Source organism: Schistosoma haematobium, chromosome 4 (genome assembly GCF_000699445.3).
Source record: "Schistosoma haematobium chromosome 4, whole genome shotgun sequence".
NCBI classification, from domain to species: domain Eukaryota; kingdom Metazoa; phylum Platyhelminthes; class Trematoda; order Strigeidida; family Schistosomatidae; genus Schistosoma; species Schistosoma haematobium.
This window is the reverse complement of record NC_067199.1, coordinates 37,010,727-37,032,223: the sequence shown is the minus strand read 5'-3', so window position 1 is coordinate 37,032,223 and position 21,497 is coordinate 37,010,727. Positions and strand designations below refer to the sequence as shown.

The 21,497-nt window shown below is 33.6% G+C and overlaps 1 protein-coding gene across 1 annotated transcript in view; it reads left to right on the top strand.

Annotated features, from left to right (window-relative positions):
- Positions 1-16,256, top strand: part of MS3_00007986 (uncharacterized protein) — a gene marked incomplete at its 5' end in the record, with an annotated part of 30,199 nt that extends 13,943 nt beyond the window's left edge. The window contains 3 exons of the mRNA XM_051216322.1: positions 665-1,269; positions 11,809-11,842; positions 14,423-16,256. Of these exons, the coding sequence (XP_051066899.1) occupies positions 665-1,269; positions 11,809-11,842; positions 14,423-15,465 (1,682 nt within the window). The 3' untranslated portion in view covers positions 15,466-16,256. The remainder of the gene's footprint in view (positions 1-664; positions 1,270-11,808; positions 11,843-14,422) is intronic.
- Between the last annotated feature and the right edge of the window lie 5,241 nt (positions 16,257-21,497).

The following is a 21,497-nucleotide window of genomic DNA, read 5'->3' as shown; positions in this document are numbered from 1 at the left end:
ATGTCTACTCAAAGACTAAAATGTAGTGGCTTTTGTCTCAAAACTGTCAACACATTATCTACTATGCTAATGAGGCTAGATGGCGATTAACTTGTGAAACGAATATGATTCATGTATTAGAAAGTGTTGAAATCATCCAATTGTTGAGATTCTTGAATAGACTCTATTTGATTTTTTTATGTTAGTGTGGTGTGTGCTACTGATGTCGACAGATATAAGTAGTATGCATCATCAATAGAAAGTGGAATATATGATGCCAGAAGGTCAAGAAGATCGAAGAGAAGAGAATGAGAACAGAGAGTGATTGATGTGGAAATGAAGAAACAAATAAGTTTGAGACGATTGATTGACATTTTGCAAATGAAGTATTTACTGTACGGTTCTCAGAATTTATTAAGATGTTCTATAATTTTGCATTGAAATACATACGATTGTCTCAGGTAATGTTCTCATTCACGACATTAGTATGTTTTCTTATTGTATGGAATTCTTTCAGATAGACATTTTTACTACAATACAGTATTTGAGTATTTCTATTATAAAGTCAATGACTGTTCGTTACAATCTCTCTGTAAATATTTTCATTCATTCAGTTTACAGATCAGCAAAATGAATGATAACTTGATCCCTTAATTGAGTTCTTTTTCTTTTCTTATCTTTTCAGGTAATGTTCAAATTCATTCACATTTATATAATCCATATACAACTCATACTTCTATTGGATTACATCATTGTGCTCATGATTCAAACAGTGTAAATATTCCACGATTAAAAGATAACAGTAATAATAATAATAATGATAATAAACATTATACATTTTATTCAGGTGCTCATCTGCCTAGTTTTTTAGCTACACATTGTTTAGGTCAATCATCTTCATTATTATCTACTCCATCATTATCACCATTACAACAAAAGAGAAAACAATTACAAACTTCATCATCATCATCATCACCAATTGGTATAGAATGTCGACAAAATTGTATTGGAGATCAATCAAAGTATAATTCTAATTTAATTGTTGATCATAGAAATAATTGTATGATAACACCAGGTTGTTTTATATCGAATTGTGCAGAAACAGAATTGCCCACATTAAAAACATTCATACAACGACAACAACAACAACAACGAAATGATCGAATAGCGCCAATCCCAGTAAAATTAAATATTCAATCACATTGTGATAATAATCAAGGAAGATTGAATGAAAGTCAGCAAATATTTGAAGACAATGATAAATATAATATTACACAAGATTATCAACGGGTATGTGCAATTATAATGTAGAATTCATAAGTAGATCTTCAAAATGTACCATTGTGACAGTTTGTTAATTTATGTATGGTTGTACTTCATCTATTGAATAAGTAATTGAAACAAATGGAGATGTAGAGTAACTCATTCTATATATTTAAGCTAACTGATGTTAATTGATAGAACCTAGATGACAAATAATGGCAAGTCAAGATTTCATGCTTGTCAGTGCAAGGTGTATCTGTAATCTTTAGGGAAGTGATGTTTGTTGTAGGATTCCAATTCTCATCGTCCAAACTCACAGTCTAAGACGTTATTCTGCGCACGCTTAACACCCTGTAAAACTAAGATATCTACTATGAATGATCACTGAGTACTAATCAATATCATGTCTATAAAACTCCCTCTTAGTGCTGACCTATTTTTATTGGTTAAACAAGTTGCAATATGGTCACTAGTTTAAGTGACTTGAAATCATGTGAATTGTGTTCAGATGGTAAGTGACTGGGGTTTGTTCAGAAGTATCGTATACATATAACAGACTTCAATACAGAACCTTTGAAGTTACTGATTATTAGTAGTCAATTCTTCTTAGTAAGCTTACCGTTTAGTTATTACCGTTTATTCTTCTGGGTATATGAGTGTTTACAATCGAACTGTAGACATCGATTCCGAAGTACGTTAGCTGAACAAATACTTAGGAAATCACTTATGATAATGCATATTAATTTATTTTCATCATAGATAATGACAATCATGCTCTTACGTAATATTTGAATATTGTCATGCAGTATCATAAAGGTTAATATTACTGACCCAGATTTAACAAAACTCCATATTACTTTACTAAGTAACCTGGCTGAATGTAATCACTAATGTATACATTGAACTAATTGATTCATAGTTTACAACTCAATTATTTTAGTGATGACTTCTGGTATCTTGTCTATAAAAACAGTCTTTAAATACAATACTGAAAATATTTAACTCATTATATTGCTACATGGTATCATACAGAAGTTTAGACAATCGAACGTTTTATATCAATCTGCGATTAACAGACACGTCGATATCGAGTTAGTTCATCAGTCCTTAAAGAAAAAAACCAATTAATCACATGATCAAAGGTTAACTAAGCAAAATAATCAACGGCAACAAGAGGATAAATAAAGATAATAAGACATGAAATGAAAAGAAGGTCATCATAGAGAGTTTACTTGGTTTTGGTTGAATAATCGGAAAGATTACTTTAATCTGAATTAGTGGCTAATCGATTTTCGTAGAATAATGCCTAAAAATCTACAATTAAATCATCCAGCTCAGAGAGCTCATTACTACCACTGTGGTGTGTGTTACTGATGTTGACAGATATAAATAGTATGTATCACAAATCGGAAGTGGAATGTTTGACGGCAGAAAGTCACGAAGATCAAAAAGAGAATGAGAACGGTGAGTAACTGGTATGGAAATGAAGGAACAATCAAATTTGTGACAATTGATTGACATTTTGCAAACGAAGTATTTACCGTTTGCTTCTTAGATCTTACTAAGAGATTTGGTTGTTCCAGATCACTACACCACTAACAGATATTTTGAAAAAAATGACTTCTGGGGTTTTATTTAGCATAGTGATGATGTAACTCAAAATAAGTAGACGATATACACTAATTGATGGTATCGATTAGTGTCTTGAAATAGTCTGACTCTGTTCCATTAGATATAACCTTATAATAAATTTAATATGGAAAATGTTTCGAAAGTCAACTGTAAATGTATTGTTCCATTATATATACATCATGTGTATTTTTAGTTTACACCAATTAAAATGTCATTCGAGGTATGTTTTTATGTGCGCCATCATGTAGGCAATATAAATCTACTGATGTGTAATTCATGATTATCATATGATACAAGCTTTTTTCTTTATTTCCCATAATCTAACTTGGAATTGCGTGATCCACTCAGATGACATTTTTTTCGTTTTATTCCAAGTAAAAAAGGTTCTTCTATAAGAGGGAAATTTGTTAAAACATTATTATTATTATTATTATTATTATTATTATTATTATTATTATTATTATTATTCAACTGTATATCATTTTATCTTGTTCTGTTTGACTCTACACTTACAAATAACCATAATTCATCTTTACTGCCCAAATATAACATGGATTTTAATCAAGTACAATTTGAATGTAGACATAATCAATATTTACATCCGTCTAATATAGCTGATCTAGAATTATTTCTAATTTACCTGAAATGAAACAAGATCACTGTATATCAGTCAATATTGTTTAATTCATGAGTCCATGTAAGCCAGATAACCATTGAGAACATGGAAGAACTACACGGTAATTTCGTCCCACTACCAGACTCCTGGGTAGTACGCATCCACAATCGTGAAACAAAGGGACTCGAACCCAGAACCTTCAGTTTCGCACGTGAACACTTGACCTTTAGACCACTGAGCCGACATCCAACGGTGTTAATGCCCAGCTTCAATCGACCCATGATCTTGAGTAACCATTCATCGATTGTCTGAGTTAGATACCTGTCTCTACCCGACACGGATTGGACTCCACTGGTCAGGGCTTCTCACTAGAACTCCAGGAAACCCATCTTGTATCTAGCCACTAGTGAGCATATGTTGATTATTATTAGAATGGGGGTTTCGGAAAGTGTAGTAACTTTATGTTATAACTTGTGACCGCCGATTAAAGGACAGTGACTTATCGATCGGACCAATGATGCGTAAAACCGTATGAGCAGCCTAGAGTTCTGATTGGCCCTGCTTTCCGCCTAGCCCAGCCAGATAAGCCCAGAACACAAGTCTCAGCCTCTGCGATATGAATAATGTATTTCAAACATACTCTGTTTATATACCAATCAAGCAGACCACAACGTACAATAAAATAGAAAATAACATTTGTACAATATTTGGCCAACAGGAAAATGACACGTGAAATAAAAATTGACCAATAGGAAAATGATGCCCTTTCAAGTCCAAGGATAGCATTAGACCTAACAGGATGATTTTTGGGATATTTTTCTGAAGATCCCAACACTTCCATAGTTGAATTCATGAGTCGATGCAAGCTTGAGCAATATTAAAATCCCGGAAGCTGAAGAGTCCCATACTAGGACGAAACTTTCGTTCAAGGTTTCCATGTTCCGTATGCTGATCTAGCTTAGATCATCTCATGAGTTTAACTATTCAAATCACTACAATCTCCACAACCTCCCGCTATTCTAATAAATGATTATTAATTAAATTACCGCATGTAGTTTTGTAAGACTGAATATGTCGATGGAAATAGCGATAGATCATTGATTAATTTGTGACATTTAATCTCTTTTTTTGTGACTGGTCTCTTTATTTGACACGTCAAATTAACTTGGTTGTAGTATTGTTCTATTTATATGTGACAGTGAAAAATCCGTTCATTTAATTGTATATTCGGTTGTTTATTTCAAATCAAACCTGTCCAATTCGGAAATGAATGATTGGATTATGTGAAGGAATTATACATATGAACACTTTTATCATGATAGTATTTCATAAATCAGCTGGATCATTTTACTTGTGAAATTGAAAACTTAAGAATATTCCCTCATGTATAACTTGAATTTAACTGATAAACTTGAGCGTCTTCATCATAGAATGATCTTTTCTAAACGGTTATTAGAAACCAGAAAGAATTGCATGGCTGTTCTCTTCTAATATGAAACTATTCAGTAGTACCTAAACATAGTCCAAAGAGATATTAAGCTTAGAATCTTCAGATATGGCAGTAAATGCTTAACAATGAAACCATAGAGTAAGTATTTAATGATTTACATGTATAAATTTAATCAACTCCTTATACTAAGCCATTATTTTTCAGTGTTATTGATAGGTATCTGTATCACTATTGAAAGTCAGTTGGTGATATAAACTTTAAAATTTGACCATCTCCACAAACCCTTTGAAGTAATCAAATTAATCGTTCTTTCAAGATTTGTCATAATAGGCGAGACTATAATTTATGGATGACCTTTCAGCGACGCTAGAATGAACTTGACAGTGTGCGACTAATAACTAGGACCAAATGTGGATTATAAACCAGTATGAGGAATTATAATTATGATTTACAGTTGATGGTTAGGGTTAGGAATTATATTTAGTATTCATCACGAACTAACACCAGTTATAATGCCAAAACTGTATTTAGACAAAATCCGAGACCTGTTAACTTAAACGTGATTGGTTCGTCCAGAAATTATAGTCTCGCCTCATAATATTTATCTCGATATTTCTTTTTGACATTACCAATCAATAAATTATGTTGACACTTATAAAAAGCGGGGAATATTCCAGTTGATGAGTTTGAATTTTAAGAATTCCGTATATCAGTGTAGTTAGAACCGCGAAATGTGTTAGCAGAATATAGACTGGATTAAAGCACTTCGGTGCAGGATTATGTTATGGCATGTTGATTGGCTATTTCTTATCCAATTAGAGCTAGCGAATACTTGAAGAAGAATCTAGAATATTGTTATATAAAAAACTATAGATATAGTAACATGGTCGATAGCATTCGACCTCCACTAAATAAGGACTTGACACACATGATACTGATCACCACCCAATGATCAATCAACTGTGATTACATCTCAGTCCTACTGGGGGTCGGTCGCGGCCCGGATAGTTCAGTGGTAACTTCTCTGACTGTGAAGCTGGGTGACACGGGAACGAATACTTCAGTACTCACCATTCGACTCTGTCCTGGGCAAATCTTTCCACTTGTTTCCAGTTATTATTCATTGTTTTCATATCTGCTTCCCAAAGTAGTATGTTCTTCGATCTTCCACTTTCTCATTTCCCTTCAGTATTCCAAATAACCGCTTTCCCCGTGATGTAGTTTGGCTAAGAAACGAATCGTGAATTTTTTAAAACCCAAACTGACTTGAACCTGAATTTGTTTTCAGTACTTACTGAATACATGCATAAAAACAATCTAAGCCTATCATAATGATAACTGAACTTGAACGTACGTTTAGATCAGTTCTATGGTTTAAGATATTAGCCTAATAAATGGAAAATATCTCTAGGAATTGAACTTGAATCAAGGAATGAATGATCAATAACTTACATAATCATTGTTTAGATCCATTAATTAGTGAATACTCTTGTTTAAAAACCTAGACTGTTTCACATAGTGTAACATTCAGTTTTCAAATTTCATTTACTTGTTTTTTGAATTGTCAGTGGTTCAATGGATAGTTTAAACTTATCTGAGTTAAAAGAATAATGATGTTATGACTTATGGCTTTGTACCCTATTAATATATCACGTAATGATACAGCCAATTAGAGAACAGTGACTTAACAGGCAGGGCTAGGTAAGAAGAAGGACCAATAATGACTCTAGACTGCTCATAAGGGTTTACGCGTCATTGATCCGGTCTACAAGTGGCTGTTCTCTAATTGGCGGTATCATTATGTTATATATTAATAGGGCACAAGACCAAAAGTTATAACTATTAACTTTACTAGTATTATGAGGAAACTATCTGGATTATTTTGAACATGTTAGATTTATTTTCATTCAGTCAAATTAATGGAAAATCATCATTTTTCTGTTCAGTTACAAAAGATTTTTCTTACTTATAACATATATTACTGTTATAATTTGAACTAGTCCCAAAACTGATAATGATATATATAAGCTTCCTAAATGTGTGCACAAACAGGTTACTTGAATGTAAAAACTTCTGGTGAATAGGAAGATTTTCTGAGTTAGACATATCCAGATTACATACACAACTCATTCAGAAATATAGACACATATCGCTCAAAAATTGGGCCACATTTTTAATCAATAAAGAGTGTCGATTACTTTAGAATATATAACCAAATCTTAACCAATAGCGTTCGCTTATCATCATCTCTCATTTATCATTTAGCTGATATCTGATTAGTTCAAGGTACCAATTTTATTTTGTCTATTGTTGACGATCTGAGTTTCAGTGAACAAACTGAGTTCTAAGAGAGAGGATGAGTACACAGAGACCTGAGACTTTTCATACATTTCTTTAGTAAAAAATATAAACTTGCCAACTAGCTAAATAGCTGACTAAGTTAATTATTTTGATAGTAAATCCACTTCAAAAAACCTCTACATTATTGAGATCTGTTTTAATGTAGAGTTTACAACATGGAACCTGCCATGAATATGCATCAGTTCAAGCTGCCAAACTATATCAGTACAGTGAGATGAAGTTATCAAGATAAATGCCAGGGTAATGAAAGAAGTGACAGTATCTGTAAATATTAGAAAAGATTAATCATTCATAATGTGATTCTAAAAGAAAGAATTTATTTTTAGAATATAAATGTGGAGGAAAATTCCACAACTCACGATCTAAGATAAGACAAAATGTGAATAGATCTACATCATTCCGATCAATTCAGAGCCATGCCATAAAAAATCACTAACAGTTGATTGTGATGATTACTCATTCATAAACTAAGCACAATGATTTCATGAAATGATGTTCTGTTTTGATTTAGTCACCTATGCAACAGGTGATGTAAGCTGACAAAGACGAAGAGCCCTAATTGAAGTCATTACAAGATCTCATACCGATTATGAACACATAAAATATCAGTAAAGGGTTTTATGGATACTGTAGTAACTTAATACTTGAATTCATCAGTTGATTGAAGCTAGACGATCATGTAAAACCTGAAAGTACTGTACGATCATTTCGTCCTAGTGTGGGATTCCTCAGTAATGCGCATTCACGATCCTGCCCCTCGAGATTGTTATATTGATTTACTAATAATCATGAAGTAACGAGATAAATAAAATTACTATGTGAAGAAGTCTCATTTTCATCATCATAGAAATGAGATTTTCAAAAAACAAATTGAAATCGAGATCATGAACCGAATGATGTTAGACCACCATTAAAAACCTGCGATCACTGGACGGCCATTTAGTCCTATTATGGCACTCCTCAATAGTGCGCATCCACGATCCTGCTCGCGAAATTCCAACCCAGGGCCTTCAATCACGCAGGCGAACGCTTAACCTCTAAACCACTGAACTGGTCGGCATACAATCGTGTTAATGTCTAACTTCAACCAATCCACGAACTTGCGCGACCATCTTACATTGTACTGAGGTAGATACCTGCCTCTAACTGACACGGACTAACTCCAATGGCCACGGCTTCCCACTAGAACCCCGAGAATTCTCTCATGAAGCTAGTCATTAGTGAGCACATGGTAATTATCAGTATAGGGTTTTAGAGATTATTATGTTGTTGATTGAGATCATGAACAGATTGATGTTAGCCAACCATTGAAAACCGTTGGATGCCGGCTCAGTGGTCTAGAGGTTAAGCGTTTGCTTGCGTGACTGAAGGTCCTGAGTTCAAATCTCGCGAGCAGGATCGTGGATGCGCACTATTGAGGAGTCCCATAATAGGACTAAATGGCCGTCCAGTGATCACAGGTTTTCACTAGTGGTCTAACATCAATCGGTTCATGATCTCAATCAATAACATAATAATCTCCACAAACCTATGCTGATACAAATTGAAATATTATATCAGAATAAACTTGAAGATAAAACCGTTCTAGGAAGAAATTTGTAATGTATTTCCTTTTAAAATAAAAGAAAAAGGAAAACATTCTATATTATTACTGTAACTAAGGGATCAATGATTTAAGCATGCTATCTCCATATTAGTCAACTTAACTTTCAGACTAACAACAATAATAATAATAATCATTATTATTATGAGGTATAAAATAGGATACTCTCTAAGGAAAAACAATCTATGAACGAGTATTATCCAGTTTAATGAATCATTCATTATCTTGTCAATATAACCATGGGGCGTTTAGTTTAGCAAAAAAACAAAAGTAATCAGACTTCATTAACAGTTTCATGAGAAACTGCTATAAATTATTGTATAAAAAGTCATATTCTATATTTCAATTGAAAATCCTATCTAGAACTGGTATATAAAGTAAGTTACCATTTACTCAATGGTTACATAATTGTCATCCTATTCAATCTTAGAATATATATATTGATTATTGCTAGCATTTACAAAGAAATTGTATTCGTACATTCTTAAGTCTTACAATTGTTTAATCAGTGATTAATAACCAATGTCGTGTTTGCCTAGTTTTCTATGAATGATCGAATTCCGACCAAGTAGCAATATAAACATTAGTCTAAGTGAATAGATATCAGGTATACTATGTTGGAAATGGTCAATGCTAAATTCTAGGTCAAGGTTTCATATTAGTTTACAGTTACAAGCAAAGCTAATCTGAAATCTTGATGAAACTAATGCCTAATTTGGGATTAAAATCTACGTCATCTAGGTTTATTGTCTGTGACATTACCATTGAGTTATTTATGCCATGGGCCAGATTTAGTTAGCACAAAAGTGTTCGTTTTCTTCAAGATTGTAGGTAAGCCTAATTAAAGAGTGCCAACTTTCACTCAATCAAGACTAATATAGTGTTGTCTGTTGACTAACTCCAATCAACTGACCTACATCTACATTAAACATCGTGAACAAGATCAGAAATGTCACTCAAAAAAATGTCTAGTCTTCTGTAATTACTTAATTATATATCTAATTTGTAGTACGTAAATGTTATTTTTACCGGGTTGTTTGGGGTGATTGTCTATTTAAGGGATTTTTGAATATTATTCACAATATGAATCCAATTTTCACCATAAGATAATATTGAATGAACAGAAACATTGTCTTTATTACAATTCTTATATCTCATATTTCTCAATTAATAATATACTAGTCTTTCGTGAAATACATTTTCATCACAATTCATTGATCACTGGGTGGTGATCAATGCCATGTGTGTATAGTCCTTATTTAGTGCAGATCGAATGCTATTGTCTCAGATGCAATGTGGCCACTAGTCTAGGTGACTCGACACTACATGCACTATATATTGAGGTTAGATAGTGGTTGGAGGTAGTCAACAGGAAACCCTGGACCCGGGTTTCGTGCTACTTGGCACTCGTTAGAAAGGTGTACCTGTATTCTTGAGGAAACTGGTACTCCCTGACGGATTCGAACCCGTGTCACCCAGCTTCACTAATAAGGACTTGACACACATGACATTGATCACCACCCAATGACCAATTAATTGTGACTACATCCCAGTCCTACAGAAGGTCGGTCGCGGCCCGGATAGCTCAGTGGTTTTATTCCGTACCAGTATGGAATTCTCAGCACCACTGGTGCAATATAACAATAAATACCCATTAAAAATGTGTCCGATTCGTAATTATTGAAAATACGTTCAGCAAATGTTTTTAACAATCAGTATCTTCTGCCTGTAAAGTTTTTTTACCATTTCAGCCAATTCAACTATTTTTCTGTCGATCATATATAAGATGCTTTAGTTTGAATATATTCATCACTTGTTTTATCAAAGGATAACTTCAGTGTTTCTGTTTGAGTCTACCAGTATCTAATATTCTAATAATTTGTAATTTTCTTATGATAGTGTGTGATCACATATACAGCCAACATTTAAAATTTTAAACAAGTTTTAAATATCTGTTGTGAGATAGTAACTCACTGGTGACAATGGTGGATGTGTTGCTCAATTTCGTGGATTAGTTGAAGTTAGACATTAACACCATTGGATGCCCGCTCAGCGGTCTAAAGGTTAAGCGTTCGCGCGCGATACCAATGGGTCCTGGGTTCGAGCCTCGTATGAGGGATCATGAATGCGCAATGCTGTGGAGTCCTATCATAGGATGAAACGGCCGTCCAATGGTTCTAGTTTTTTCATGGTAATCTAGCTTTAATTGACTCGTGATCTCAAATATTGAAGTTTTAAATAGTTAGGTTAATTACAGTATTTGCACAATATTTTCCCGGCTCAGTGATTGACAGGTTAAGTGTTTGTGAGAGACAGAAAGTCCTGGGTTCTAGTCCCGCGTGCGAGATCGTGGATACCTACTGTTAAGGAGTCTCACAATAAAACTGCTTCCGGAATTTCAGTTAAACTAAAAACGACTATTTTACAAGCAATCCTGAATTCATATAAAATGATGCTAAAATCATTTATTTGATTTCAATCTGGTCATTACTTTCGGATCGTTTATTTAGATTTGTAACCATAGAAACTGATGAGAAATTATTGGAAAGATAATATTTCGTTCATATTGACTTGGATATTATTTAATCATTCTAAACAATTTATTTCATTATATGCAAAGATGGATAGTAGCTAGCTGTGGAATCCAGAACTCGCGTTTCGTCCTATTTGGGACTAGTCAGTTGGATGTACCTACCACTATCCATCTTTGCATATAATGCTTGTGAATTAAGGCTATATCGAGACATTACGCACAGTATGCATATATGCCAATAAGAGACTGAGCAATTGCAGTCCTAAACAACAATGGGAAGATTCAAGTAAACAATATCAAAAGTATTTATTCATTTCATTGGTTCGCTTATTTATAGAACAACTTGTCTCTCTTTTCTTTTTCTTTTACAGATAAATAAATGTGGTTATGAAAAACCTCCTCTAGGTAGGCCATCATCCAGATCCCTATTGAATATTAGTAATAACAATAACAATAATAATAATACTTCTCAGATTGCACACAGGACACAAAGTGAGATTTCCCTATTCGTATAGTTTACAATTTTTCATTCCTATGAATTTATTTGCATGTATATATATGTGCAAACATGTTAATTTGTAGCCGAACGGTTTTGTAGTGAGAGCGTCATCTCAGACCTCATCTTGAGATTAATCACAAACGTTTTTTTATGAGTAGTTATGGATATATTAGTCCTATATTTTAAAAACATCAATGCAGGTGATGAAAACTTTTAAACCAAATAGAGGCTTGCAGTTTTGAATGTTGACATTTTCTAACTCCTTCCTTCGATTGTGTGAAAGCATCGTTGCTTCAAGTGCTAGTTATCCGTGGCAAATACCTTACCACCATCATATCTTTATGAAATCGTAAGTAGGATTTGGCGCTCAAATCGTAAATCGTTATTTTAACTCTTACCTTTCACCAACCTCATCTGCCTAATATAATACATTTTACAGAAACAAGTGTTCAGTTATTGTAACTTGAATACATCAAGATGATTAGAACGTTAAGGTAACATCTATGGTGTTACTTTTAGGTATGAATTTGTTTGATTGTATGAACTGAATTATTAGTTGTTTAGATGTAAACAATTTAATTAGTCTCATCAAATATATGGTATTCAATAATATATGTAACAACTTGAATGTAAAATCTATGTATGTCAATCATTTTTGAAGACTGGAATGTACAAAACATAAAGTGAATATTATCAGAAGGGGTTTTGTGGAGATTTTTAGAAATTTCAATAGTTGAAATCATGAGTCGATTGAAGCTAGATCACCATGGAAAACCTGGAGGCACTGGACGGCCGTTTCGTTCTAGTATGAGACTAATAGGACTGATAGGTCCTGGGTTTGAATCTCGTGGGGGTCGGGATCGTGAATACACATTGCTGAGGAGTCCCGTACTAGGACGAAAGGGCCGTCCAGTGCTTTCAGGTTTTCCATGGTGGTCTAGCTTCAATTAACTCATGATTTCAACTATAAACTGAATAAACGATGAAAAAAGAGAAAATTCATGAAGTTTTTTAATGTTTCTTCTTTATTTTTTTACTTATTTGGTTTTTTTTAATTTCATTACAATATTCCTCAAATAATACTAATTAACTGCTTCTGCAGGTATCTTTCGACACTCATTTTATTACGACAATCTCAACCTCGTCACCACTTTTAAATTCTTCTACTATGGATTATTCTCTGGCCACGATAATCTACTCTACTGATGCCAAATCCTAAGAGGAGTTTAGTGGAGAACAAAAATACACTTCAACAAATCAAAACAACAAATATACAGTAGTAAAAATATTAGGGTTTGTCTACAATTTGAATAAGAATCTGCTAGCATCTTCTAGTCTATCAGTACTGATCACCTAAAAATACATTAATCGGCGAGTTCCGATTTAAACCTGATTAGAGTGAGTAATATATATATATATATATATATATATATATATATATATATATATATATATATATATATATGACAAACTGTCATATATTCATGAACACATATCTACTCTGTATTAAGCATTCACTTGTCAGCTGTCACAAAATATGGATGTAAGAAAGTAGTAACTTATACAAATCAATGGTGCAAATTATGAACAAAGTGTACATTTACCACCTGATTGATTGATATTTCAAGACCGGATTTATCAATAAACTATACTGTTATATCCTAGTGAAGATTAAATTACGAGTAACTTCCGAGAACTATCAATAGTCCAATACTCTATATATATTCCCATTATATAACTGTTCAGTAACTAAATCATGTATATCTATGTTCCTCCGATTATTAGCTTTATTTTAACCTATAGACTATTATTATTATACGATTTACTGTTCTTAAGTTATGTTCAGTTTATTGATTACAGTTTCCTACGTTCACAGCCACTTTTGGCTTGATCTTGTTTAAATGTCATTTCCTATTTTATGGTGTGATACGGTCTGTTTGGCTGGTATATAAACCAATTATGTTTTAGATAAATGATTCGTATAGTGGGAGCTGCTTTTGGTGTTTTGAACTCAACTGGAACTGCTAGGAGAATAAAGGACCAATAAGGACGCTAGGTTGCTCATACCGGTCGAATGTCATTGGTTTAGCACAGTACTAAGGTTGAGTAAGTCGTATTTCGACTGGCGAATAAATCATGTGATAACTAGCCGGGCTTAAACTCACAATATACACACTTTCCATAAATTACCTCGAAAATCTGGTATTTTTTTAGAAGTAAAATTTTTCGATATACCTGATAAGTAATTCTTGAGTAAGTGTAAAATATTAAGTATGGAGGATATATCAGTTGCCTATTCTACGATCCTGACTCTCAACTTTAGAAATGATGAACTTTAAGCAGAGCAGTAAGTGTTATCACATCAAGTCACTGAATTAGGATATTAGTATACTTAATCTATGCATAGCCAATCAATCTTATATCACTAATCAATTTTAAATGTTTCATTTGTAAACCAAAAAAAATTCACTTTCTTCTATATATAGATCTTCATGAAAAATCCAGTCCTATCAAACGAATACCAAAAAATGTCAGTTTTATACCATCTATGCCATGTTTTGACAATTATCCTTTAAAAAAGACACTAGATAGTAATAATAATGAACACCTTATGAATAGTTCTATACTAAGATCATCATCTGGTAACTATGAAATCTGTGATCGCCAACATCTTTATCAATTTAAATCACATCCAAATATTTTAGCTTATACTACTGGTGTCACAATAGATGATCTACATTTAAATGATACAAAACATAATTCACCAACTAGTCAACCTATAAATCCACAATTATCTATATATAATAAAAGAAATTTTCTTTATAAACAAAATCAATTGCCTCCTCATCCTCCTCATCCTTCTCCTCCTCTGCCACCATTCTCACATCGATTTTTAACACCACCATGTACAAGAAAGTTGGCAATACAATCAAATTGTAATATAAATTCATTATTAGGAAATAATAGAAATGATGATTACACCATGTTTTCAAAAGAGAAACAATGTCATTGTACATTACCAACTATGAATAAGCTACCTAATTCATCAAAATGTACAGATTTAGGATTATTATTTCATACAGGAAATCAAACTACTACCGGGAACAATAATGATGATTCTACTATTGATCATGTCAATCAAGAAAGAAGAACTATTCATAATCATGATCATTATTTAAAAGAAACATCCAATGTTTCATGCTGTGATTATATGAGTAATTATGAATCAGAAATATGTACACAATGTCAATTAATCAATTTAAGAAATAGTCCAACACCACCTATTCATGAAATTATACCCCATTCATCAAATGATTGTTCTATGATAACTACATGTAATACAGATCCAATTCATACTACTCATTCAATTATAAGTAGTAGTGATTTATTATATTGTACAAATAATCATTGTCCATTGTTTAATGATATGAATGAAAAAAATGATCAACATAATGAATATATGCATCATTTAGATTATTCAACAAATTCTTTAACAACTATACAAGATATGTTTAATTCATGTGTATAATATGAGTTTTACATTAATTTGAAATGAGTGAATTCATTTTGAGAAATGTTATGTTGATGAGTGTATACTTGTCTACACTATCTAGGTAATCATCATTATTATATCTGTTCATGGGGAAGCAATAAACGATGACAATAATTTGGCACAGTTATATATTCAAAATGAAAATTATTGAATAGGTGCCTTGAGAAATTCATATCTGTATTCATATACTACTTAAAAAGAAACATATTACAGTAAATAATTGTGAAATTTTACTTTTTTGTTTATATATAGAATTTAATTTCTAAAAAAAGGAGGAGTTTTGATATCTTACTCCTTTCGGAGGTCCTAAATTCCGTTGATTTGTTGTCTTCCTATATATATATGTAAACTATTCACTTACTTGTAAATGGTTACAAATTTTCGGGATAGTTTTGTAACATTATTATATAACGGGTTTATGAAGATTATTGAATGTTGTAGTTCAGATCACTGACTTGATTTTAAATAAACAACTAATGAAAACTCGGGTGACATGGAAATTTGATCTGTCATAGTGTGGTGCGCGCTACTTGCATTGATATAAGTAGTATTTGATGTGAGTCAGGAATGTAATGTTTGGCAGTAGAAGATGGGGAAGATCAAGAAAGGAAGAGCGGGAATGGACAGCAAATAGTATGAAAATGCAAGAACAATGAAGTTCGAGACAATTACTGAACATTTTGCAGATTAAGTATTATAGTATGGTTTTTTTTAATTTTACCAAGTAACTCTGTAATTTTGTGGTAAATATAATTCGATTGTCCCCACCCGTGTTCTGTTCACTACAGTAGTATAGGACTATTAAGCAGTGTATATCCATGACTCTATAAGAGAACGAACCTAGGACCCATAAGTTTTGAAGTGAGTCCTTAATTATTAGACTACCTGGTTGGTATCCATTGGTTTATATTTCTAACTTCAAGTAACTGTACTTTAATGTCAATGATGAGCAACTATCTCGCTCTAGATATGGATGATATCAATGTTCCCTTACACCTAAAATGATTAAACATGATTAAGATATCGAGATTTCACAAATAACATGAAATTATTTAGCTACTACACCAAGACCTATTACTGACAAAAAATGAGAAAGCTTTCGTTAGGTGTTATTAATAAGTACCCAGTCTAATGGTCAAGAAGTTATATTTGGACACTAATCATACATAAGGCCTTCGTAGAGTTAGCAACATCTATAAAATTTCATCTAATAAACAACATTTCTAAACCGATATAAGTACGAGAATGTTCATTTGAAAGATCATTTTTACTTGACTGGAAATTTCGTAAATTTTCAACTAACTATATTTGAGTTCATAATCTCATTTACCCATAAGAATAAACTTACTTACTTATGCCTGTTACTCCTTGTGAAGGAGCATAGGCCGCTCACCAGCATTCTCCATCCAACCCTGTCCTGGGCAATCCTTTCCAGCTCCTTCCAGTTGTTATTCATCCTTTTCATATCTGCTTCTATTTCACGACGTAATGTGTTCTTTGGCCTTCCTTTCACGATTCCAAGTTAGGGCTTGCCTCGTGATGCAGTTTGACGATTTGCGTAATATATGTCCTATCCATTTCCATCGACCTTTACTAATTTCCTCTTCAGCTGGAAGCTGGTTTGTTCTCTCCCACAGAAGGCTGTTGCTGATGGTATCCGGCCAATGGATGTTGAATATCTTGCGTAGACAGCTATTTATAAATACTTGCACCTTCTTGATGATGGTTGTTGTAGTTCTCCATGTTTCAGCTCCGTACAGTAGAAATGCCCATAAGAATAAAACTGTGTGATAAATAGAATAGAACCTAACATTTATACTATTTATAAATATACACTAGTTGATTGACGGCTTATTCGTTTAATGTTTAAGTGTTTGCAGTGAAACTCAAAGGTTTATTGTGGGGTCATGAATGTGTACTGTTAAAGAGCTCCTTATATCTATCCAGTATTTACTGGTTTTTAGTGATTGTCTAATTAGGAACAAGGAGTGTTACAAACTCTATGTTTATAGTATGATTCTAAAGCATACTTGTAATGAATAACTTAAATAAACGATGTAAACAGCGATTTATGCCTGATTTCATCAGTAACGCTCAGATTTACAATAAAAACATTTTAATGGAAGTCCTCTATTTCATTACACTGACTAAGCGTACCGGATGATAATCTCAACTGTTAGTACCTATTTACATAGCAAAGTAGTATCTCAGATAACTGTAATTCTCAATGTAGTGAACGAGAACTCAGTTGGAAAAGACTAAATTATTGTTTAAAGCAAAATTATAGAATACTTTCGTAAAATATGAAAACTGTACATTAAATACATCATTTGTACATATTCCTTCTGTTGTCCCTTACATGCTTCATATTTCTTTCAATTCTGTTGTTATAATTACTAACCGTTTACATTCTTCTTCTATTCTATTTGATCTTATCAATCTTCTGCAGACATGCATTCCACTTCTGAGTGATATTACATACTACTTATATCCGTCAACAGAAGTATTTATTTTATATTTTATTTTAACACATAGATATTGGTACAAGGAGGCACCAAATACATATGCGCAACACAAATCTCATTCGATTTGTGTGAGGGCTGTGATACTGCCCGGGTGCCCAAACCAAAGCAGGTGGTTATCTTAGGGGGCCACACCCGGAGCCTTCGATCTAAAAGTCTGATCCACAAGGCAGTAGAGCAACGTTAGGAGATGCAGTCCCATGGTAGCCGGTAACCAACGATTGGTTCATTCGCCATTTGTTCCTTCAGGATACTGGAGCCCATGTGCACCATTGGTTTGGAATCAGGGTTTTCCAACTCCCCCAGGTGGACTCTCCATGTTCATCAACCCGGTTAAAGCGCCAGACATTCGCTTTTCGTCCTCTCAATTTCGTAAACAACACCCCCGCTACGAGAAGGCAATGAGTAGGACTTCCCTGGCAGAGGCTAATACTCGTGGTCATGTGAGAGCAGTTCGAGAGGGAGAGCGAACTCTACCCACTCTCCGCCGTACCAAGGCATTTGGGGGCGTCAACAGAAGTAGCAGACAGCACAATAGTATTAACAATTAAAATCACATATCTCAACTGCGTTTATTTGAAAAAGTGATTAAAACTTACTAGACAAATTTTTTTGTTTTTGTTATTATCATTATCATTATTAATAGTATTTCATAATTAGTAAAGGTTTGAATTATTCATTTTTAATCAGCTTCCTCTACGAATTACCACGGTACAGTTAGTTTGACAAATAATTTATCAAACAGATGAATCGTGGCTATCAGTGGAACCTAGATACAGTTCATCTGTCCACTGAAACTTGTGATATAATGGCTATTGCTAAAAAAGACTAATCGAAATTATATCATGAATATGAATAACGAGTTAATTCATACTCTTACTTAAAAAATTAATAGAAATACCATTCACATTACATACGTGAACAGCTATTTGAACTCAGTAGCTAGGTGAATAACACGTCAGTGTTATTATTGTACTTTACTGAAAAATTCGCAAGTTTTTAACCAACTTTATTTTATAAGCAAAGATGAATGATGGCTAGCAGTGGAATCCAGAACGCGTGTCTCGTCCTATTTGAAACCCATCAGCTGGTTGTGCTTGCATTCCAGAGTTGATGTTTACTCAATAACTCGAACCCAGTACCATTACACAAGTAAGTGGCTATCAGGACTTAATAGCCTAATGGATTACACGTCATTTTTAAAAGTCAACTGTACTAAGTTCACATGTCAATGCAAACATTACCACTAGAAAGAAAGTACACCTAATTGATGAGTTCCAAGTTGAACAAAACATCGATCCTGTACCTATTTATCATATCCTTATTGTTGCCATTACTGTTATTATTATTAATATTACTACTACGGCGAGACTAAAATTTCTGAACGAACCAATCACGTATAAGATAACAGGTCTCGGATTTTGGCGCGAAATTCACTCATCCATTTGGGCAAATAGAGTTTTGGCATTATAGCTTATGTTTGTTCGTGATGAAAACCCTAAATCCATTTTATAACCCTAACCATCAACCGTAAATCATAATTATAATTCCTCACACTGGTTTATAATCCACATTTGGTCCTAGTTATTAGTTGCACACTGTCAAGTTCATTCTAGCGTCTCTGAAAGGTCATCCATAAATTATAGTCGCACCACTATTACTACTTTCAGTATAGTTATTATTGATAGCTAGACTGGTTTTTGGGTTAAAGAACAAAACAGTAATACAAAGTTCTAAATTAGAACAAACTGCTCACTATGCTTCTTGGTTGTTGCTGTTGTTGTAGTTGCTTGTTGTTGAAAAAGATTTGTTTATTAACTGTTCGTGATAAAAATCTACATTTAAATCTCTTAACAAAAATATTCATCCAATCAAATTAGTAACCATAATAACAACAACAAAAAGTAGCAATCAATATTTTTTTTAATTAAGAAAAAACATATTCCACTGATTGAAATCATGAGTCAATTGAAGCTAGATCACCATGGAAAGCCTGGAAGCACTGGACGGCTGTTTCGTCCTAGTATGAGACTAATAGGACTGATAGGTCCTGGGTTTGAATCTCGTGGGGGTCGGGATCGTGGATGTATACTGATGAGGAGTGCTATACTAAGACGAAAGAGCCGTCCAGTGCTTCCAAGTTTTCCATGATGGTCTAGCTTCAATTGACTCATGATTTCAACCAATGAAATTACTAAAATCTCCACAAAACACCTTCTGAGAAAAAATATTCATTAATTAAGAAAATAAATTTTTAAAAATCATGAAATAATTTAGTTTAATTAAAATTAAAATGAAGGTGACAAATTCGATGGGACAGTTTAAGTAATTTTGTTTATGTTTTTAATTTAAAATTATGATTTCATGTCGTTGTTGTTGTTGCTGTTTTCGTTTTTTGAGTATATCACATTGAAAGAAGTAGTTACTTTTTTCAAAAAAGAAATACGCTAGTACAATATATACACCGTTCAGTATCATTTCATAGTTAATATGTATGTATCTATATGTACCTATGAGACGTTAATGAGACGTCAATATTATACGGAATTCCTATGATGGAAATAGTGTATGGAGAACAGCTGACAGACTCGTTCGAAGTAAAGACTGGAGTCAGGTAAGGTTGCTTACTCTCACCTTTCCTCTTTCTCGTGGTGATCGACTGGATCAGGAAAACGTCAATAATCTGGAGGGGTGGTCAGCATGGAATACAGTGGACAGCTAGGATGCAACTGGACGATTTAGATTTCTCAGATGATCAGGCTCTCCTATAGCACATGCAACAACCAATACAGGAGAAGTGGACAAGTGTAGTAGCAGCCTCAGTAACAGTAGATCTCAACATACACAAACAGAAAAGCAAGATTCTCCCGTACAACACAGTATGCACCAATCAAACCACACTTGACGGAGAAAATTTGGAAGATGTTAAATCCTTTACATACCTGGGCAGCATTATTGATGAGCACGGCGGATCTGATGAAGATGTGAAAGCGCGGATCGGCAAAGCAAGACCAACATATTCACATTTGAAGAATATCTGGAACTCAAAACATCTGTCAACCAACACCAAATTCACAGTTTTCAATACAAATGTCAAAACAGTTCTACCGCATGAGTCAGAAACTTGGAGAACTACAAAAGCAATCATCCAGAAGATACAAGTGTTTATTACCATTTGCCTACGCAAAATACTTCGGATCCGTTGACAAGATACAATCAGCAACAGCCTACTGTGGGAGAGGACAAACCAGATCCCAGCGGAGGAAGAAATCAGGAAGAAGCATTGGAAGTGGATAGGACACACATTGAGGAAAGCACTCACCCGCGTCAGAAGACAAGCCCTCAGATGGAATCCTCAAGGCCAAAGGGGAAGAGAAAGTCCAAAGAACACATTACGCCGAGAAATGAAGACAGACACAAGAAGAATGAACAACAATTGGGAAGAACCAGAAAAGAAGGCCCATGACAGAGTGGATTGGGGAATGC